Source organism: Oryctolagus cuniculus, chromosome 1 (genome assembly GCF_964237555.1).
Source record: "Oryctolagus cuniculus chromosome 1, mOryCun1.1, whole genome shotgun sequence".
Classification (NCBI taxonomy): domain Eukaryota; kingdom Metazoa; phylum Chordata; class Mammalia; order Lagomorpha; family Leporidae; genus Oryctolagus; species Oryctolagus cuniculus.
In genome coordinates this window covers 178,670,213-178,690,912 of record NC_091432.1, presented here as the reverse complement: position 1 = coordinate 178,690,912, position 20,700 = coordinate 178,670,213, and the positions used below count along the sequence as shown (strand labels likewise).

The 20,700-nt window shown below is 39.2% G+C and overlaps 1 protein-coding gene across 19 annotated transcripts in view; it reads right to left on the bottom strand.

The window, feature by feature from the left end:
* CCDC171 (coiled-coil domain containing 171) overlaps positions 1 to 20,700 on the bottom strand; it is a 395,951-nt gene that overhangs the window by 109,778 nt on the left and 265,473 nt on the right. For all 19 annotated transcript variants that reach the window (XR_011380113.1, XM_051845352.2, XM_051845399.2 and 16 more), the window contains 2 exons: positions 19,957 to 20,102; positions 16,981 to 17,035 (listed from right to left, as the gene is read on the bottom strand). Coding sequence is in view for 18 of the 19 variants with exons in the window: in XM_051845352.2 (XP_051701312.2) it covers positions 16,981 to 17,035; positions 19,957 to 20,102 (201 nt within the window). In the remaining variant the exon portion in view is untranslated. The remainder of the gene's footprint in view (positions 1 to 16,980; positions 17,036 to 19,956; positions 20,103 to 20,700) is intronic.

Here is a 20,700-nt window from a genome sequence, read left to right as displayed (position 1 = left end):
GGAATTGGGTAGTGACATCTAAACAAATATTGCTCTCCTTCTTTTATCTTTTCCTTAGCTATTTAATTAACTAAATGGACAGAGAATAGTATTATTTCTGTTAGTAATACCATTAGTACTTTCAGAAGTACTTCACACTTTTCAAAGTAGTCTCCACACTACCTCACTTGATTCTACCAGCCAACTTGTGAAATAGTATTATCATCCATAATATGAGGATACTGAGCCCAGTGCTTTTAGCACCAAATAATAATGCCTCTTAATATCTATATATGAACAACTTATAGTGGAAGAAATTACTTAAAATTTTAGTTTTTAGTCCATTTGCCTACCTAAAAAGCATCATTTTTTTTCTTTTCTTTGTCTCTTCTCTGGCAATCTTGGCAAAAATGTTTGTGTCATAAAAATGGTTTGTAACAAGCAAAAGACAATTTTAAACATCCTTCTCTCAGTTGTTTCCTTGCACCTGTGGACATTCTTATTCATTCACATTCTCTTTCACTTTCTCCCTCTCTCTCTTCCTCCTCCGTACCCCACGCACCCCGGCCACACACACAATTATTATACTGACAAGTTACCTGTGTAGCAATAACAATCATCTTTATACAATTGTTACAGTCTCACTTGGAAGATCTCCAAACCACGATGTCCCAAGACACATGCAACAGTTCCTGTTGTGCTGCACACCTCCTGGGAGGAGACCCTGGCACTTTCTCAGCAGAGGCAGGCACTCCATTGGCACGGTAAGCACAGAATTCACGCTCTGAGAAGCAGGAGGTGAGAAACGAGCCTCCTCTTGCTGGCAGGTTATTTAACTTAACCTCCAACTCTGGACCAGAGCCAGAAGCCTCCAATGACTGCCAGAAAAGAAGGCAAGATCTACCACCACAGCCACCCAACACTTCATAGTCACATCCCAGTTATGGAAATAAAAAACTGATCTCTTGAATCAAATTATCAAACTAGGCACATTCCAATTAAGGATCTGAAAAACTGACCACTCAAATCAAATTACCAAACTGAAAAACAGGGTGATTTAATCTTAGCCATCCTATCAAGGCTTTAGACAGCATGATAAATGTGTTGTAGGCTGTATGTACACCATAAACTGCACCCCACAAAGAGATTGCCATGACCTTGAGCTATTTAACAAAGACAAAAATGTATACTGGAGAATATAATATTATTACAATTATAAAAATTATTACAGTCTGCCACAAAGAGATATTATTTCCTAGGGTAAATTACTTCCAGGGATAGACACAGATGAAATTTAAATTAATTATTTAAATGTCTTTAAGCTCAAAACTGTTAAAAACATATATGTGTGTGTATAAATATGTATATATATATGACATGTGAGTGTTTTGTCTTTAGTTTTTCAAGTTTATTACTTCTTTAGCAACTACCATTTTCAGATTGGCTAGGTCAGAATGACACTGAATGATGACACACAAGAAGTTACATGGGGAGAGTTGTTATCAGGAAGCACGCTGTATTAACACCTGTATGTCCTGCATAGTTGATTTTCAGGAGCCAGGATCAAAAATGCTGAGGAATTCAGGTATCTAGTAACATGTGGAGAGTCACTGATGAGTCGCTAAATACTGAATTGTTAGAGGAAGAAGATCATGTTTCATTTTATAAGATACTGTCAATTTCATAAGTTAAAAAGTACTCTATGGGCTTTGTGCTCCTTATAAATGCACTGAAAATAAAGAATAAAAAAAAATGTGGGGCTGGTGCCATGGCGCACTAGGTTAATCCTCCACCTGCAACGCTGGCATTCCATATGGGTGCCAGTTCTAGTCCCGGTTGCTCCTCTTGCAGTCCAGCTCTCTGCTCTGGCCTGCAAACGCAGTGGAGGATGGCCCAACTGCTTGGGTCCCTGCACCTGCATGGAAGACCAGTAAGAAGTTCCTGGCTCCTGGCTTTGGATCGGTGCAGCTCCAGCCGTTGCGGCCATTTAGGGAGTGAACCAACGGAAGGAAGACCTTTCTCTCTGTCTCTCTCTCACTGTCTATAATTCTACCTACCAAATAAATAAATTTTAAGAATGTTTATTATTATATATTCTGATTTTAATATTATAAAATCATATTTAAAGATTTGACTATGGGGCCAACATTGTGGCTTAGTGGGAAAAACTGCTGCTTGTAATACCGGCATCCCATATGGGTATCAGTTTCTGAGTCCCAGCTGCTCCACTTCCAATCCAGCTCCCTGCTAATGTCCCTGGCAAAGCAGCAGAGGATGACCCAAGTCCTTGGGCCTCTGTATCCTCGTGGGAGACCAGAAGAAGTCCCTGGCTCCTGGCTTCAGACCAGCCCAGCTCTGGCTGTTGCAGCCATTTGAGGAGTAAATCATCTGCCTTTCAAATAAATAAGTAAATTTTAAAAAATGATTTGACTATACAGCATCTTCACCTGTCATACCTTGTTGAACTATGTTCTATTCCACAGTCTAAGAGCAAAAATAACCACATTTCTATTTCACAGAGTCAAACTGGTCTTTACCTATAAACTCACTGTTAGCATAACTCTCTTTCCTAGAGATATCCTTACTGAATTCAGGCTCTCATTCAGATGCTATTTTTAACAATCAAATATTAGCAAGACTTCGCTTTGGATCAGAAGATGGCTTTAGTTACATTTAGAGACTTTCTGATGGTAAAGTTTTGACTCCTTCAACAAACATTCATCAAGTGCCTACTCGGAACCAGACATAGTAGTGATAGATGATGAGGATATCAAAATTAAGGAGACAGAACTCTATCCCCCAAGGACTTCAAAATCTAGTGGGACAATTAATCTCTCAAAACACATTTTCTAGCCTCGTATTATCTATAATGTTTTGTTTCTCCTTGCAGTTGCTATGGGCCTTCTTTCTTTGCCAAAGAGTAGTATGCTAATCAATCTCATACCTTTATCTTTGGCCCTGACTTTCCCCCTGAGGTTCAAACTCACCTGTCCTACTGATTATTCCACATTACCTTAAACTAAGTAGTTCCAAAACAAAACTTAGCATTGTTTCCTTTCTCCTTTCTTCCTCTATCTCAAAAAAAAAAAAAAAAAAAAAAAAAGCAAAGGGCTACTTTTTGGTATTCCCAGCATCAATCCACAGCAGCATGCCATCACCATCACAGGAATCACCTTCCCCTGCCTTCTCCTCCTCCCCATATGCTACTTGACTGAATGTAAGTTCTGAAACTGCATCTAAGTTTTACATTCTTTCCTCTGACAACACCTATCATCACTATCCTGTTTCAAATTTTACCAGCCCTCATATAGCCTAATGCAATAGCTGCCCCACACAGCTCTCTATTAACAGACTCCTGGCTCTTAAAAATACCTTCATTACTTTGCAAAATCTGTTCTCCAGAGCTCAAACTTAATCAGGAATCTGACCACATCTCTCACTGACTTAAACTCATGTCCACTCCCCATTGCCTCCAGGGTAAGATTCAAGGTTCTTAGCATGGCAAAAAAAAAAAAAAGTGCTACCTGCTTCACTGAACCCCATCTCATGGACTCTTCTTGTACTTGAGGCCAAACTAAGAATATAGAACTATCCATGCTTCCATGAACTTGCTCATGTTACTCGCTCTGCCAGCATCACTGTTCCCCATTATTCCTAATACTTCAAGGCCCCAACCAGGCATTATCTTTCCCTGAAGAAACCTCCAGGCAATCCCTAAATGAAGAATGTCCTACATGGATGCAGAAGTACATTTTGTACACATGTACCATGGTATACTGGAATGTTCTATTTCTCTTTGTTGAGGGAGAAGACTATGTGCCTTTCATACACACACATTTGTCTCTCCAGAGGCTATGACAGCTCCAGACACATTATATGCATGAAAAAGCATCTGTAGAATTAAGCTATTCATGATAAACATTCTGTTTTATGATGGATTAGTGGTTTTAAGTAACCTTACACAAGAAGCAAATCCAAAATGTCAGCAAAAACTCCTGTGTCTCCTTAATTATTTTTCCAGTGTCATTTCAGCTGAATAAATTTAAAGCATTTATAGATGTAAGGTCTACTGGAGTTTTTGAAGTTTCTGGATTGTGACTTCCTGTTTTATCTGTTAGATATTTAACACTTTCCAATGAACATGCATTGGCACCTTTAAAGTTCACATTTTAATTCATGAGCATATACATGGAATACTTTAATTAATCCTTCCAAACTTGTAGGACCCAAGCAATTTCTAAAGACCTCAAGAATTCATGGGGCTGGAGCTATATCACAGTAGGTTAATCCTCTTCCTGCTGTGCTAGCATCCCATATGGGCACTTGTTCTAGTCCCGGCTGCTCCTCTTCCAGTCCAGCTCTCTATGGCCTGGAAAAGCAGTAAAACAAGGCCCAAGTGCTTGGGCTCCTGCATCTGCATGGGAGACCAGAAAGAAGCTCCTGGCTCCTGCGTTCGGATCGGTGCAGCTCTGGCCAGAGTGAACTGGCACACAGATCTTTGTCTCTGTCTCTCTCTCTCACTGTCTATAACTCTACCTCTCAAATAAATGAAATAAAATCTTAAAAAAAATTCAGCAATCCTGACAATTCAAGACAAAAAAATTACTATAAAAATATTCTTAGGTTCTTCTCTACTTCCAAATTCTACCTAAATTCTTTTACTTTCAGCTGTAGTAAACAAAGACATCTCTCTGCTGAGCATTTGGACAGAATCCAACAAATGCTTAATTTTATCATATCAATACACACATTATTCTATCATGAAAATTATTATAATAGAATTTTTCTATTTCCTTTTTGTTCCACACAATAGAAATACATAGGCATATTTGGAGAGCTCTTAATTTCAAAAACAAAAATTTCTACATTTTCAGAATTACTGGAAGCCTGTTGGTAAATATTTCAGGGAAATAAAAGTACATGCTGAGGCAGGTGTTGTGGTAAAGCACGTTCAGCTACCACTTGGGACAAATACATCCCATATCAGAGTGCCTGGAACCCAGTCTTATTCATTTCTGAGCCAACTTCCTATTAATGTGTACCCTGAGGACATCAGATGATGGGTCAAGTACTTAGGCCACTGCTACCCATATGGGAGATGGAGATGGAGTTCCTGGCTCCTGACTTTGGTCTGGCCTAGCCCCAGCTGATGTGGCCACTTGGGAAATAAACCAGCAGAAGGAAGACTGATTCTCATTCTCTCTCTCTCTCTCTCTCTCCCCCTCCCTCCCTTCCCCTCATCTCTAATTCAACCTTTCAAATAAATAAATAAATCTTAGAACAAACAAACAAACAAAAGTATTAGCACAATTAAGACTACCAAAATTAGGCCAGTGCCACGGCTCACTAGGCTAATCCTCCACCTGCAGCGCCGGCACCCTGGGTTCTAGTCCCGGCTGGGGCACCAGATTCTGTCCTGGTTGCTCCTCTTCCAGTCCAGCTCTCTGCTGTGGCCCAGGAAGGTAGTGGAGGATGGCCCAAGTCCTTGGGCTCTGCACCAGAATGGGAGACCAGGAAGAAGCACCTGGCTCCTGGCTTTGGATCAGTGCAGTGCACCAGCTGTAGCGGCCATTTGGGGGGTGAACCAACCAAAGGAAGACCTTTCTCTCTGTCTCTCTCTCTCACTGTCTAACTCAGCCTGTCAAAAAAAAAAAAAAAAAAAAAGACTACCAAAATTACACCAATAACTTTTCTGACTACAATGGAATGAAATAAGAAATAAAGAGCAGAATAAAGAACTGGAAATTCTCAAATGTACAGAAATTAAACAACTAATTTTTGAATAATTGGGTCCAGCATTATGGGGCAATGAGCTACGTAGCCACCTACAAGACAAGCATCCCACATCTGAGTACCTGGTTAAGAGTCCTAGCTGCTCCACCTCTGATACAGCTCCCTTCGAATGCACCTGGGAAAGCAGCAGAAGATGGCCCAAGTATCTGGGGCCCCCTGCAACCCAAAAGGAAGACTCAGATGGAGCTCTTGGCTCGTAGCTTCAGCTTGGACCATCCCAGACCATTGCAGCCATTTGGGAGTGAACCAATGAATGGTAGATCTCTTCTCCCTCTGCCCCCCACCCCCCGGCTCTTGATTTTTTTTTTTTTTTTTTTTTTGAACAATGAGTGGTTTAAGGAAAACATTGAAAGGTAAGTAGGAAATATCTTGAGACAAGTGAAAATGAAATACAACATATCAAAACTTATGGTACCCAGTGAAAGTAACATAAAGAAGAAGATCTTGATGTGAATGGAAGGGGGGAGGGAGAGGGAAAGGGGAGGGTTGCAGGTGGGAGGGAAGTTATGGGGGGGAAGCCACTGTAATCCATAAGCTGTACTTTGGAAACTTATATTCATTAAATAAAAGTTAAAAAATAAATAAATAAATAAAATATTAAGGACTAGAAAAAAAAGGAAGAACATCTCAAATAACATTATACCTCAAGGAAGTGGAAAACATGAATAAACTAAGTATAAAGTTACTAGGAGGAAATAAATAAATTACTATAGCAGATATAGACAAAGTAGAGAAGAGAAAAACAATAGAGAATATTGATAAAATGAAGTTTTCTTAAAAGATAAACAGAATTGACAAATTTTTAAGCTAGAGTAACTAATAGAAAATACTTTTAAAATCACAAAAAAAGAGAAACTACAATTGATACGATAGAAACATAAAGGATCATAATAGGGCCAGGAATTCAGATGTCTGGACACCTGTATCTCATATTAATGTACAGAGCTTCAAGTCCTAGTTCTGCTCCTGATTATGGTTTCCTACCAATGCACATCCTGGGAGGCACCCAGTGTCAGATCGAATGGCTGGAGCCCTGCCACCCATGTGGAAGCCTTGGATTGAGTTCCCAGCTCCAGCTTCGCCTGAATGAGGTGCAGATTTGATATTTGTGAGCATCTGAGGAGTGAACCTATAAATGGAAGAGCGCTCTATCTCTTTCTCCCTCTCTTTCTCTCTGCCTTTCAAGTAAACAAACTTTCTTTTAAATAAACCCTTTTTTAAAAATATCATAAGAGAATACTATGAAAAACTTATGCCAACATGTTGGAAAACTTAGAATAAATAGAAAAATCGCTAGAAACATATAACCTACCAAGACTGAATAATGAAGAAATAAAAAGTTGTGAACAGTTCTATAACTAGCAAGGAGACTGACTCAGTTATCAAAAACGTTTCAAGAAATGTCCAGGACCAAATGGCTTCACTGGTGAATTCTACCCAACATTTAGAAATTAATGCCAGGGACAACCCTGTGGTGTGCTGGGTTAAAGCCCTGGCCTGCAGAGCTGGCATCCCATACAGGTGCCGGCTCGAGCCCCAGCTGCTCCACTTCTGATCCAGTCCCTGCTAATGTGCCTGGAAAAGCAGCAGAGGATGGCCCAAGTTCTTGGGCCACTGCACCCACGTGGGAGACCAAGAAGTTGACTCCTTGCTTCAGATTGGCTCATCTCTGGCTGTTGCGGCCATTTGGGGAATGAACCAGTGAATGGGAGACCTCTCTTTCTCTCTCTCCCTCTGTGACTCTTTTAAATAAATAAAATAAATCTTTTAAAAAAGAAATTAATGTCAAACTCTTCCAAAAAATTGAAGAGGAGAATGTAAATGTATTTTACGAGGTCAGCATTACCCTATACCGAAGCCAGACCGAAGCCAGACAATGACATAACAAGAAAATAAAACTACAGGCTAGTTTATATTCCTGATAAAGACATATATAAAAGTCTTCAATAAAATACTAGGAACACAATTTCACAGCACAATAAAAAGATTAGATACCATTACCAAATGGGATATATCCCAGGGGTGCAAGGATAATTAAATATACACAATCAATTCATTTGATATGCCATATTCATAACAGACAAAAATCACATGATCACAACAATAGATGTATAAAAAGTTTCTAATAAAAGTCCATGTACTTTCATAATAAAAATGTTCAACAAATAATAGAAGGAAGGCAGCTGAGTACAACAAAAGACGTAAGTCACAGTGAAATTATACTCAATGGAAAAAACATAGAAGTTAGTCTCTAAAATTGACACCAAGACAAGGATGTCTGCTTTTAGCGTTTGTATTCAACATAGTGCTGGAAATACTAGCAAGAGAAATTAGGCAAGAAAACTAAATAAATGAAAGAAAACATATAATGAAAAAAGGTCAATTCATCAAAAGATACACATGCAAACAGGATCCCAACATATATAAAGCAAAAACTGACAAAAATAAATGAGCAAAGAGCTCAAAATACTTGGAGACTTCAACATCATACTTTCATTAATGGACAAGTTAAGTAGACAAAGATAATCAAAGAACTAGACAACTTGAACAACACTATAAACCAAACAGACATGTACTGAACACCCTATGTAACAGTAGAACATACATTCTTTTTAAGTATGCATTTAACATTCACCAAGATATTCATGTGATTGTACATCATAACCAAGCTGGATTTATCTCAGAAATGGAAGGGTATTCAACATAGACAAATCAATCTATATAGTACAAAACATTCATAGAATGAAGGGGTGGGGAAGAACATGATCATCCATATTATTGCCAAAAAGCATTTGACAAAAACTAACACATGGTCATGATTTTTTAAAAAATTTTTCAAAAAATTAGGAATAAAAAAGAACTCCCTCAACCTGATAAAGGATACCTGTATTAGTCTACTTTTCATTACTTTAACTAAAACACCTGAGAGAGCTGCTCTGGAAAACACCAGTGTATTTCAGCAGTGGAGGTGTGGCATCTGGTAGAGGCTGGTTATGGCAGACATGGTGGCAGTGATCATGTGGTGAACCAGAAGAGAGAGCCTGGCCGAACCCGAACTAAAATACTGAAAGCTCTTACAAGAACGACCTTCCTGGGGCATACCCGCAATGACCCAAAGATCTCCCATCAGCTCTACTCTCATCATTACCTAACATCATTAAGTCAAGTCCTCATCTTTAATCAATCAAATCCTACTCAACCCATAACAGCATTTCTGAAAATCTCATAGCTAAGATCTTGCTCAGTGGTGCAAGACTAAAACCTTTACCCTTAAGATTAGGAAAAATACAAGGATGACTGCTTTTAAAACATTTATTCAACTAAAAGGTCTAGCCTGAAGTTAGACAACAAAAAGAAATAAAAGCTATTCCAATAACAAAGAAGTAAATTTATTTCACAGATGACATGATCTTCCATATAGAAAATTCTGAAGAAGTCCCCCCCACACACACACACACTGTTAAGCCTTAGTGTCGGCATCCCATATGGGCACTGGTTCGAGTCCCGGCTGCTCCACTTCTGATCCAGCTCTCTGCCATGACCTGGGAAAGCACTAAAAGATGACCCAAGTCCTTGGGCCCCTGCACCCACATGGGAGAGCCAGAAAAAGCTGCTGGCTCACGGCTTCGGATCAGCTCAGCTCCAGCCATTGTGGCCATTTGAGGAGTGAACCAGCAGATGAAAGACCTCTCTCTCTGCTTCTGCCTCTCTGTAGCTCTGCCTTTGAAATAAAAAAAAAAAATTGTTAAAAAAAAAAAAAAAGAATAGTTGAGCCCTTAATATGGACTGAAGAGCTAGGTATAAGAGTTAAAATTATGATTCTTAGGTGAAAACACAGCAGAAAGTTTTCATGACTTTGGATTTGGCATTAGATTCTTGGATACAAGGTCAAACATATTCACAACAAAGGAAAAAATTAAACTGTGGAAATATAAAACTTTTGTGCATCAAATGATACTTGAGAGATCAAACTACAACCCAGAAAATGGAAAGAAGTGTTTTCAAATAGAGTACCCAGAAAGTACAAAGAACTTTTGAAACTCAATAACAACAAAACCAATCCAGTTAAAAAAATAAGCAAAGGAGTTGAATAATATTTCACTAAAGAAGACACACAAAGTGTCAACAAGCACATGAAAAGATGCTCACGTCATTAATGAGAGGGGAAATGTAAATCAAAATCAAAATGAGATACTAGATCACACACTGTAGGAAGACCATTTTTAAAAAAAATAGAGGCTGGCGCCGCAGCTCAATTGGCTAATCCTACACCTGCGGCGCCAGCACACGGGGTTCTAGTCTCGGTTGGGGCGCAAGATTCTGTCCCTGTCACTCCTCTTCCTGTCCAGCTCTCTGCTGTGGCCCAGGAGTGCAGTGGAGGATGACCCAAGTCCTTGGGCCCTGCACCCTCATGGGAGACCAGGAGAAGCACCTGGCTCCTGGTTTTGGATCAGTGCGGTGTGCCAACCGCAGCACGCCAGCTGCAGTGGCCATTGGGGGGTGAACCAATGGAAAAGGAAGACCTTTCTGTCTCTCTCACTGTCCACTCTGCCTGTCAAAAAAAAAAATAGAAATAACAATAGTGAACTTGAATAGGGAGAGACTTAAACCCTAATAATGGTGGGGATTTCAAGTGGCATAGCACTATACTAAACAGTTTGATGGTACCTCAAAAACTTAAGCATGTATTACCACATGGCCCAGCAATTCCACTCCTAGCTACAAACCCAAGAAAACTGAAAAGAGGACAATAAACAAAAATTTATACTTGAATGTTCACAGCAGCATTATTCAAGGTAGCCCAAATGTGGAAATAACCCAGTGTCCGTGCTGACAAATTCACATACACACATGTACATACACACACATATACATATATACAAATGCACACATACACATGGCATATATCCATCCATACAATAGAACATCACTGAGCCACAAAAAGCAATAACCTATCAATGCCACAACAAATTCATGCCACAACATGGATAAACGTTGACCAAATTACACTAAATAAAAGAAAACAGACACGAAAGGCCACATTGGATGATTCCATTTATATAGAATATCCAGAACAGGAAAATCCATACAGGCAGAAAACAGATCAGTTTTGGTCAGATGGTAGAGGAAGAGATTAGAGAGAGCAAGTGCTTTCCTTGGGGGTGATGCAAATGTTCTGGAATTAGATAGTTGTGATGGCTGTGCTACATTGTAAATGTACTTAAAGTCAGTGAATTATGCACTTAACGGTTAAAATAGTTTTTTTTTTAAAAGTTCAACAGCTATAGATTTTCCAAGACAAATTAAAAGCAGTCAAGAATTCAACTCAATAGATCAGTTGTGATGATTTTGTTTCTTTCTGTTCTTATTTTTCTTAAACTCAATCATCTGAAATTGAGTAATTCAATTTAAAAAACTACTGTGACCTACATTAAAAACTGGCGTAAGTTTTTCAAATATGTATACTTAAATGAAATTAAAACAAAATGTCTGCTTCTTTGAAAAGAAGTTCATTTGCCCCTTAAAATTTAGCAAGCATTGGTTCAGAATGCCTATCTCCATTCTACAGATACCAAAATCTACAGATGCTCAAGTCCCTCCTATAAAATGGCATAGTGTTTGCACAGGACCTACATATATTTTCTCATATATTTCAAATCACCATCAGATTATTTATAATACCTCAAAATATATGTTATATAAATAGCGGTTACACTTTATTATTTATAGAGAATAGTGACAAGGGAAAAAAAGTCTACATGTTCAGTACAACTTTTTTCTTTTAATTTTCTTTTGTTTGACAAAATCTACAAACTCAGAACTCATGAATATAAAAATCCAACTGTATGTGATTCTAAATGAAGATGAATAGCATTCCTCATTAAATACTAATATTGCTCTCAGTAGGGTTTAAAAAATGATACCTCTGGCCGGCGCCGCGGATCACTAGGCTAATCCTCCACCTTGCGGCGCCAGCATACCGGGTTCTAGTCCGAGTCAGGGTGCCGGATTCTGTCCCGGTTGCCCCTCTTCCAGGCCAGCTCTCTGCTGTGGCCAGGGAATGCAGTGGAGGATGGCTCAAGTACTTGGGCCCTGCACCCCATGGGAGACCAGGATAAGTACCTGGCTCCTGCCATCGGATCAGTGCGGTGTGCCGGCCACAGCGCGCCAGCCACAGCGACCATTGGAGGGTGAACCAACGGCAAAAGGAAGACCTTTCTCTCTCTCTCTAACTGTCCACTCTGCCTGTCAAAAAAAAAAAAAAAAAGATACCCCCACCATCTCTACCATCTGACCAAAACCTTGAATAATGCTGCTATGAACATTAAAGTACAAAAAATGGCACCAGCACTGTGGCATAGTAGGTTAAGCATCCACCTGCAGCACCAGCATCCCATTTGGACACCGGTTCGAGTCCCTGCTACTCCACTTCCAATCCAGCTGTCTGCTAATGGCCTGGGAAAGCAGTGAAAGATAGCCCAAGTGCTTGGGCTTCTGCACCCATTTGGGAGACCCAGAAGACAGTCCTGGCTCCTGGTTTCAGATTGGTTCAGCTCTGGCTGTTGCGGCCATTTGAGGAGTGAACTAGCGGATGGAAGACCTCTCTCTGTGTCTCTTCCTCTTTCCATCTGTAACTCTGCCTCTCAAGTAAATAAATACATCTTAAAAAGTAATGAGAATAATAATACCTAGTGGTGGGCATTTGGTGCAGTGGTGAAGTTGCCATTTCGGAGTGCCAGCTTGAAGTCAAAGCTATTGCACTTAGAATCCAGCTTCCTGCTAATGTGTTCTGGGAGGCAGCATATGGCAGCTCAAATACTTGGGTCCCTGCCACCAATGTGGCCTACCTAGTTGGAAATCTAGGCTCCTGGCTTCACCCTGGTCCAGCCTCAGCTATTGTAAGCATTTGGGAATGAGAGATCTCTTTCTGGTTGTCTGGTGAGTGTGTTCTCACTCTTGCTTTCTCTCTCCCGCCTTTCAAATAAAATGGAAAAAAAAAAAGCTTTTCAAAAATAATATCTAGTCAGCTGCTAGTACTAGGAACTAAACACTTAAATGGAATGTGTCAAATTTTAAAAATTAACTAGTATCAATAAAATGTATTTGCTTTTCTTAAAACAAATATTTTCAACTTAAATTCTTTAAAATGCAAGAAAAGAAGTAATGTGTACATGAAAACAAGTTCTTTTGTTTGTTGTGTCAGAAATTAATATCAAAACTCAAGTCAGCAGGCAAAAATTATTTTTAGAACTAATATATATGATGAAAAGGCATGTGTTAAAGAAATAAGAAACATAAATAGCTGTACTATTTGAACATGCACAGTAAACTTTGATGATGAGTTTAAAAGTAGCCACATAAGGCTGGTGCTGTGGTGCAGTGGGTTAAATTTAGCCCTGGCCTGAAGTGCCAGCATTCCATATGGGCGCCGGTTCTAGTCCCGGCTGCTCCTCTTCCAATCCAGCTCTCTCCTACGGCCTGGGAAAGCAGTGGAGGATGGCCCAAGTCCTTGGGCTCCTGCACCCGCATGGGAGACCCAGAAGAAGCTCCTTGCTCTTGGCTTCATATCGGCACAGCTCCGGCCATTGTGGCAATCTAGGGAGGGAACCAGCAGATGGAAGACCTCTCTCTCTGTCTCTACCTCTCTCTGCAACTCTGTCTTTCAAATAAATAAAATAAATCTTAAAAAAAAAAAAAGTAGTCACAGTCATTTTTACTGACCTTGAAACAGCTTGGATGCTCCTTCTGTACTCTTTTTGTCTCTCCAAGACAGCAAAATTCCTATTAAAAAGTCCAGTGTAGCCAGAAGAATGACTCTGTAAACTGTAGCATGAAGACATGCATACTGTACCTCACTGAGAATTTTGGAGAGAGTCTGGGTCACTTTCTTACTTATCCGTTCACTCTCACTCATACTGTATAGAGAGGAGAATCAGCTCTAACTCTCAATTAGCCTCTTCTAAATTTTCATTTCATGGTTAAAAATCACTAAATAAATAGAAATTTCCACAGAAAGTAACAAAAATGATTAACTATGAAATCTGAAGGGGAAAGAGGTCATAAAGCAAAAGTAAATCTACACTGCCACAGCTCAGAACAGGCACCGGGCCTCACAGTGATCAGGCCAACTGGGACACCTACGTCCCGCACCAGAATACCTGGGCCGAATCCTTGATTCAGCTCCTGATCCCAGCTCCCTGGGAATGCAGACCCTGGGAGGCAGCAGTGATGGATTCAGTAACTGAGTTCTTGCCAGCCACAAGGGTGATAAGGATCGCATTCCTGGCCCTCAGGTTCAGCCTCATACAACCACCAGTTGTTGTGGGCATCTGTGAAGTGAACCAGTAAATAGAGGTTTTGGCTTTCTCACAGTCTCTCTAAAAAAAAAAAAAAAAAAAAAAGAGAGAGAGAGAGAGAGAAAGAAAGAAGAAAAGTAAAGAAAAACCTACAGTGGTTATAGGCCATTTCACAGACATCTTTCTTTCCATAAGCCTTGAAAAATAAAAGACAGGGGCTGCACTGTGGCATAGTGCGTGAAGCTGCCACCTGCAGTGCCAGCATCCCATATGTGCGCCGGTTTGAGTCCAGGCTGCTCCTCTTCTGATTCAGCTCTCTGCTATGGCCTAGGACAGCAGTAGAGGATGGCCCAAGTCCTTGGGCCCCTGCACCCATGTGGGAGACCTGGAGGAAGCTCCAGATTCCAGGCTTTGGATTAGCCCAACTCCAGCCATTGCAGTCATTTGGGGGAGTGAACCAGCAGATGGAAGACCTTTTTCTCTCTCTGTCTCTGCCTCTCTGAAACTCTGCCTTTCAAATAAATAAATAAATCTTTAAAGAAAAAAAAAGAAAAACAAAAGACAACTACTACTGAATAACTTTATCATTATAATCATACCGAGGCAATCTGTCTCTATTAGATTTAAAATATTTATTTCTCAATTTTCATAAGGAAAAGAGAAAGTATAATATTAATATTTTATATTAATTATGGCTTTTCCTGACATCAAAGTACACATTAACTGTATAAAAAAGTATACCATAAACATACATGTTTCTGATATAACCGAGTTCTCTTACAATGTTTTACCAACTGCAAAAATCTAATCAAAGATGTCTCTGCAGTACATAGATTTGATGTGAATATATTTAAATGATTGACCAACCCTATAAATTGGGAGGAGGAAAAATCGTAGTTTCAAAGAAACAGAATAAAAGAGCCTAAATAAATAAATAAATAGAATAAAATATTGGTTATTTTTCAAAATGCTTTTGGTTATATGAAATAATGCTAGTTACTTTTAAAGTAAAAATTAATACAGAAGTCTAGGGTTTTCAAAATATTAAAAATGAATTAAATATTAGCTTGCAAAGGTTATTTAATATCTCCTTAAAAGAAATAGTTTTATGATATTTTAAGAGTTATGAAATTATATTATAAAATAAATTTGATTCCCCAAATTATTCTAAGTATGATTTATTAATAAATTATACATATCTTAAAAGAACTATATTTTTACTTATCTAACCAATTGTCTGATATACAATAACAGAAACACATAAATAACATTTCTATACTTTTTTTTTTTTACAGGCACAGTGGACAGTTAGAGAGAGAGAGACAGAGAGAAAGGTCTTCCTTTGTCATTGGTTCACCCTCCGATGGCCGCCGCGGCCGCTGCGCTGCAGCCGGTGCACCGCGCTGATCCAATGGCAGGAGCCAGGTGCTTCTCCTGGTCTCCCATGGGGTGCAGGGCCCAAGCACTTGGGCCATCCTCCACTGCACTCCCTGGCCACAGCAGAGAGCTGGCCTGGAAGAGGGGCAACCGGGACAGAATCCAGCACCCTGACCGGGACTAGAATCCAGTGTGCCGGCGCCGCAAGGCGGAGGATTAGCCTAGTGAGCCCCGGCACCGGCCATATTTCTCTACTTTTAAATGGTGAAGTAATTAATTCATCTTTGAATTTGGAATAGAGTGGTAACAAAATGTATAATTGAGGACCAGTGCTGTGGCATAGTAGATTAAGCTGCATTCTGCAGTGCTGGCATCCCACACCAGCCAGCCAGTTGGAGTCCTGGCTGCTCCACTTCTGTTCCAGCTCTCTGCTATGGCCTGAGAAAGCAGTAGAAGATGGCCCTAGTCTTTGGGCCCCTTGAACCCATGTGGGAGACCCAGAAGAAGCTCCAGGCTCCTGGCTTCAGATTGGCTTAGCTCCGGCCACTGCGGCCATTTGGGGAGTGAACCAGTAGATGGAATACCTCTCTCTCTCTCTCTCTCTTTGCCTCTCTGTAACTCTGCCTTTCAAATAAATAAGTAAACATTTAAAAAATTTATAGTTGAATAATAAATTTTCACTAATAATACCCTTATGTTGCTTATCACTACAAATTAAAAGTCACGGGGCGCCGGATTCTGTCCCGGTTGCCCCTCTTCCAGGCCAGCTCTCTGCTGTGGCCAGGGAGTGCAGTGGAGGATGGCCCAAGTGCTTGGGCCCTGCACCCCATGGGAGACCAGGAGAAGTACCTGGCTCCTGCCATCGGATCAGCGTGGTGCGCCGGCTGCAGTGCGCCGGCCGCCGCACCAGGCATCGGAGGGTGAACCAATGGCAAAGAAAGACCTTTCTCTCTGTCTCTCTCTCTCACTGTCCACTCTGCCTGTCAAAAAAAAAAAAAAAAGTCACAGTTATCACACATAAAAATAAGTTTAAAAACAGAATATTATTAAATGTTAAATTTACACTTTAAGAACATATTCTTATAAATAAGAAGGCAAATTTCAATTTGAATAATATTATTGCCTAGTTAAGGTATATGACTATTGCCAATTAAAATACATTGTGTCTCTCTATATAAGACAGTTGGCTTAAGAGTGGTAAGAGGTTACACAATGTGGTCAAAGATTTTATCATTATGAGACATGTGAGATTCTTAATGACCTCTGGTTCATTTAGCAAAGACCACAAATAATTCAAGTACAATTTTACCAGTTTGAGGAAACCACTGTTTTCATGCTTTTATCAAGTACCTAAAGTAAATTCTGAAAAAAATGTATATACTGTAGCATTATCTGAAGAAAATTTTCAGTTATCTGCAAAGTACAGTTTGTTCATTTATTTTTTAAATTTATAAACTAAATTATTTTGCAGTTAACCAAAATAACTAGAAGTGTCATAAGAGAAATTGAACAGTATTTTAAAAAATTATAATACCTTATGAAGCATATTTTCTACTGTTCTCATGTGATTGGCAACACATTCTTTGTCTCTAGAAAAAAATTGAAAAAAAGATAAGGTGTTGGTAAAATCTAAGCCTTTCTAAAACTGTTAAATATTTTAGTCTACATCACTACTATAGAAAAATAAGGGTTGGCTATCATTTTTCTCCATTTAAAAAAATAAAACCTAACCATATTCACTGGTATATTTCCACATTTGACTCTATTTTCAATTATGTTGCCTGTCTTAAATTGGGGGGGGGGGTACCAGGGGGAAGGTAGAGGTAAGTGATATGAAGTTTTAAAAGTAGAAAATGTTTTACAAAGGTTAAAGAGTTAATATCATAGTTGTGGGAACCAGCATTGTGGCATAGCTGGTAAAACCACTGCCTGTGACGCTGGCATCTCATTTGGGCACTGGTTCAAGTCTTGGCTGGCTGCTCCAGTTCCAATCCAGCTTCCTGCTAATGCACCCAGGAAAGCAGCGGAAGATGGCCCAGGTACTTAAGCCTCTGTATCCATATAGGAGACCAGGATGAAGTTCTTGGCTTTAGCAGGCCCAGCCTTGACTGTTAAGGCCATTTGGGGTGTGAGCCAGTGGTTGGAAGATCTCTCTCCCAACCCTACCTCTCTGTCTCTCTCTCTGCAAATCTGTCTTCCAAATAAATAAAATTAATCTTTATTGTTTTGTTTTCATTTTTGAGACTGATTTCTCTTTTTTTTTAAGATTCATTTATTTATTTCAAAGGCAGAACCACAGAGAAAGGGAGGAGCAGAGAGATCCTCTATCTGCTGGTTCACTCCCCAAATGGGCATAATGGCCAAGGCTGGGCCAGTCTGAAGCCAGGAGCTTCTTCTGGGTCTCCCACATGTGTGCAGGGTCTCATGTACCTGGGCCATCCTCCACTGCTCTCCCAGGCACACCAGCAGGGAGCTGGATCAGAAGTAGAGCAGACAGGATCCAAACTGGCACCTATATGGGATTCCAGTGCCACAGGCGGTAGCCTAACTCCATGCCACAGCACTGGCCCTATAACTAAAATAAGTCTTTAAAAAAATCATAGTGGTGAGGGTATATTATAAATGCTTTATGATGCAAAGTAATATTTTTCTTTCTATAGTCTTTTCTGCAATAATATATACACATAATATATATTAACTAGGAATAAGTAGTTACTAGTTTCTTCCATCAGCCTTGTATATTGAATTTAATCTTCATAATATAAAAAGTTTGAGTGAAAATGCTAAAGACAAAAATTTAATGTTATACTCTTAATTGAAAACTGTAAATAATATATTAGTTCTACAAATTTCAAGTTAGCTTTAACTTTATAAGAACATGTGCCTATGGACATAGATCATAGACACATCAAATTCCTGAATTTGGCCGGCGCTGCGGCTCACTAGGCTAATCCTCCGCCTTGCGCCAGCACACAGGGTTCTAGTCCCAGTTGGGGTGCCGGATTCTGTCCCGGTTGCCCCTCTTCCAGTCCAGCTCTCTGCTGTGGCCAGGGAGTGCAGTGGAGGATGGCCCAAGTGCTTGGGCCCTGCACCCTATGGGAGACCAGGATAAATACCTGGCTCCTGCCATCCGCGGAGGCCATTGGAGGGTGAACCAATGACAAAGGAAGACCTTTCTCTCTGTCTCTCTCTCTCACTGTCCACTCTGCCTGTCAAAAAAAAAAAAAAAAATTCCTGAATTAACAGCTCTGATTTGAAAACACAATATGTATTGAGAGGTTTTTTTTTAACTCTGGTTTCATTCATCTCAGAGTTTTCTGAGAATGCTGACTACAATTATCTAGGCTAAGCCTCTAACTTGATATGAGGAAATTGAGACTGTTGAATTTTTGCAACAAAAATGGATTTAGTCAAATTTATATTTTAAAAACTGACAAACTACATTCACTTAATACAGCAGTATTTACAACTTTCAAAATAATCACTGGTGGCTATGCAAACATGCCAGTATTTGGGCCTCATGTCAATCCATCTTTTCATTAAGCTTGAGCATTGCCACAACCCAGTGGCAAAGCTCATGGATGTCCTAAGATCACAGACATCCTGTTTTGTGATTTACAGATGACATCCATATTTCAAAATATTTTATGCTTAACAAGCTTGCCTCAAAATGATTTTAATTAATATTTTATTTTCCACAAGTACAAGAATTTAAATTTCCATATTTAGAAAACATTGAGTTTACTAAAATTAAATGTTTCTTTAATCATTAAGTAGGCATTCTTTAAGCCATGCTGTTGTACAAAGGACTCTCTTATTCTGTGAAGTTTAATGTGGGGAACAAATAAAAATGCCCAAGAGAACTGTTCAACGTGAACTTCACAGGGTATGTCAACTTGATTACTGGGTAAAAGTAAAAAAATGCTCCCATCACATTTATGTAGTTATCCACTCTGAGAACTGTATGTATTTTTTATGTAACACTTCAGAATATATACCTATAAAAGTGAAAGAATTTCCCATGATCAATACGCTTTTCTGCGTGTTTTAAATGTTACTATTCACATGTTAATTGTATACCAACATTTCCCTATGGAAATATTACTAGCAATATTTGTATATTATAATGTAGGCAGAGCAAAATTTGGGAGTGGTGGGGCAGAAAAAGAATGTTACAGAAGACACCATGCAATACTTGTAAATAGTCTTAAACTTCACATTTAATGAAAACATGGTTTCAAACATGCAACACTACAATAGAGTTCAAAATGCATACAATGAGAGGTTATGTGGAAGTTTATACTTTTCTGAGGCTTCTCAATAAAATATACATTTAGTATGTTGAGTTAAGAGTTTTCTTCTTTTGAGGATATAACAGAGAATTTCAAAGAGAGACAGCTGTACTTTTGTTTTCTAACACTGTATTATCCAGGGCTAAAACCCGGAGCATGAAAGTAAGAATTGATCTTTTGTCTGTTTTAAGTGATCTCCCCAAGGTCCAAACGCTCACTTGGCTGCCATGCGGAGGGCACTCTCTGCATCATGGATGTTCTCCTCCAGTCGACGCTTGTCCTGCTCCAGCTGGGTAAGATGTCTATTGAGCTGACGCAGAGATTGATCTTTTCTTCTCAGCTCCATCTTTGCCTCGGAGAGACTCTGCAAGCAGACAGAAAACAGAGTTACTTGTCAGCCCTGATAATTAACTTCAATTTATGCCATAGGCTATTAAACAAAGAAGAATACAGACTGACTGAGAAGTAGACTTGGGTCATTACACATCAAGGTTTAACACATTTTCTGAAAAAATTTTACATATTTAATAATTAAAAATGATAAAACTGGTAAGATTTATGAAATATTTAGCTACAAAATACAACTGTTATTTTTTAAAATATTTCATGGCAAATAAATCACATTTTACTAGAAATGTCTGATTTTAGAAATCTCAGGTTATTTTTTTTTTCGATAATGAGAAAATAAAGATTTTAGAGAAGAAAACATCAAATTGTTAGCCTGTTTAACTGTGAACAGAACTAGAGTTAAGGAACTATCATAAGCCAATAGTGTGTACCAGGACTAGGTTACCTACAAGAGATTTAAAAGTGCCACTGTTTTCTTTATACATATATCTGTAATAGTTAGATTGCTACTGATATCTCAGTGAACAAATAAACTGGATTGCAAAGTAAAATCCACTTGCTTCCCAGAAAATAACTTGCATGTCAAGGATAGCAACACAGATGTGATCAATATG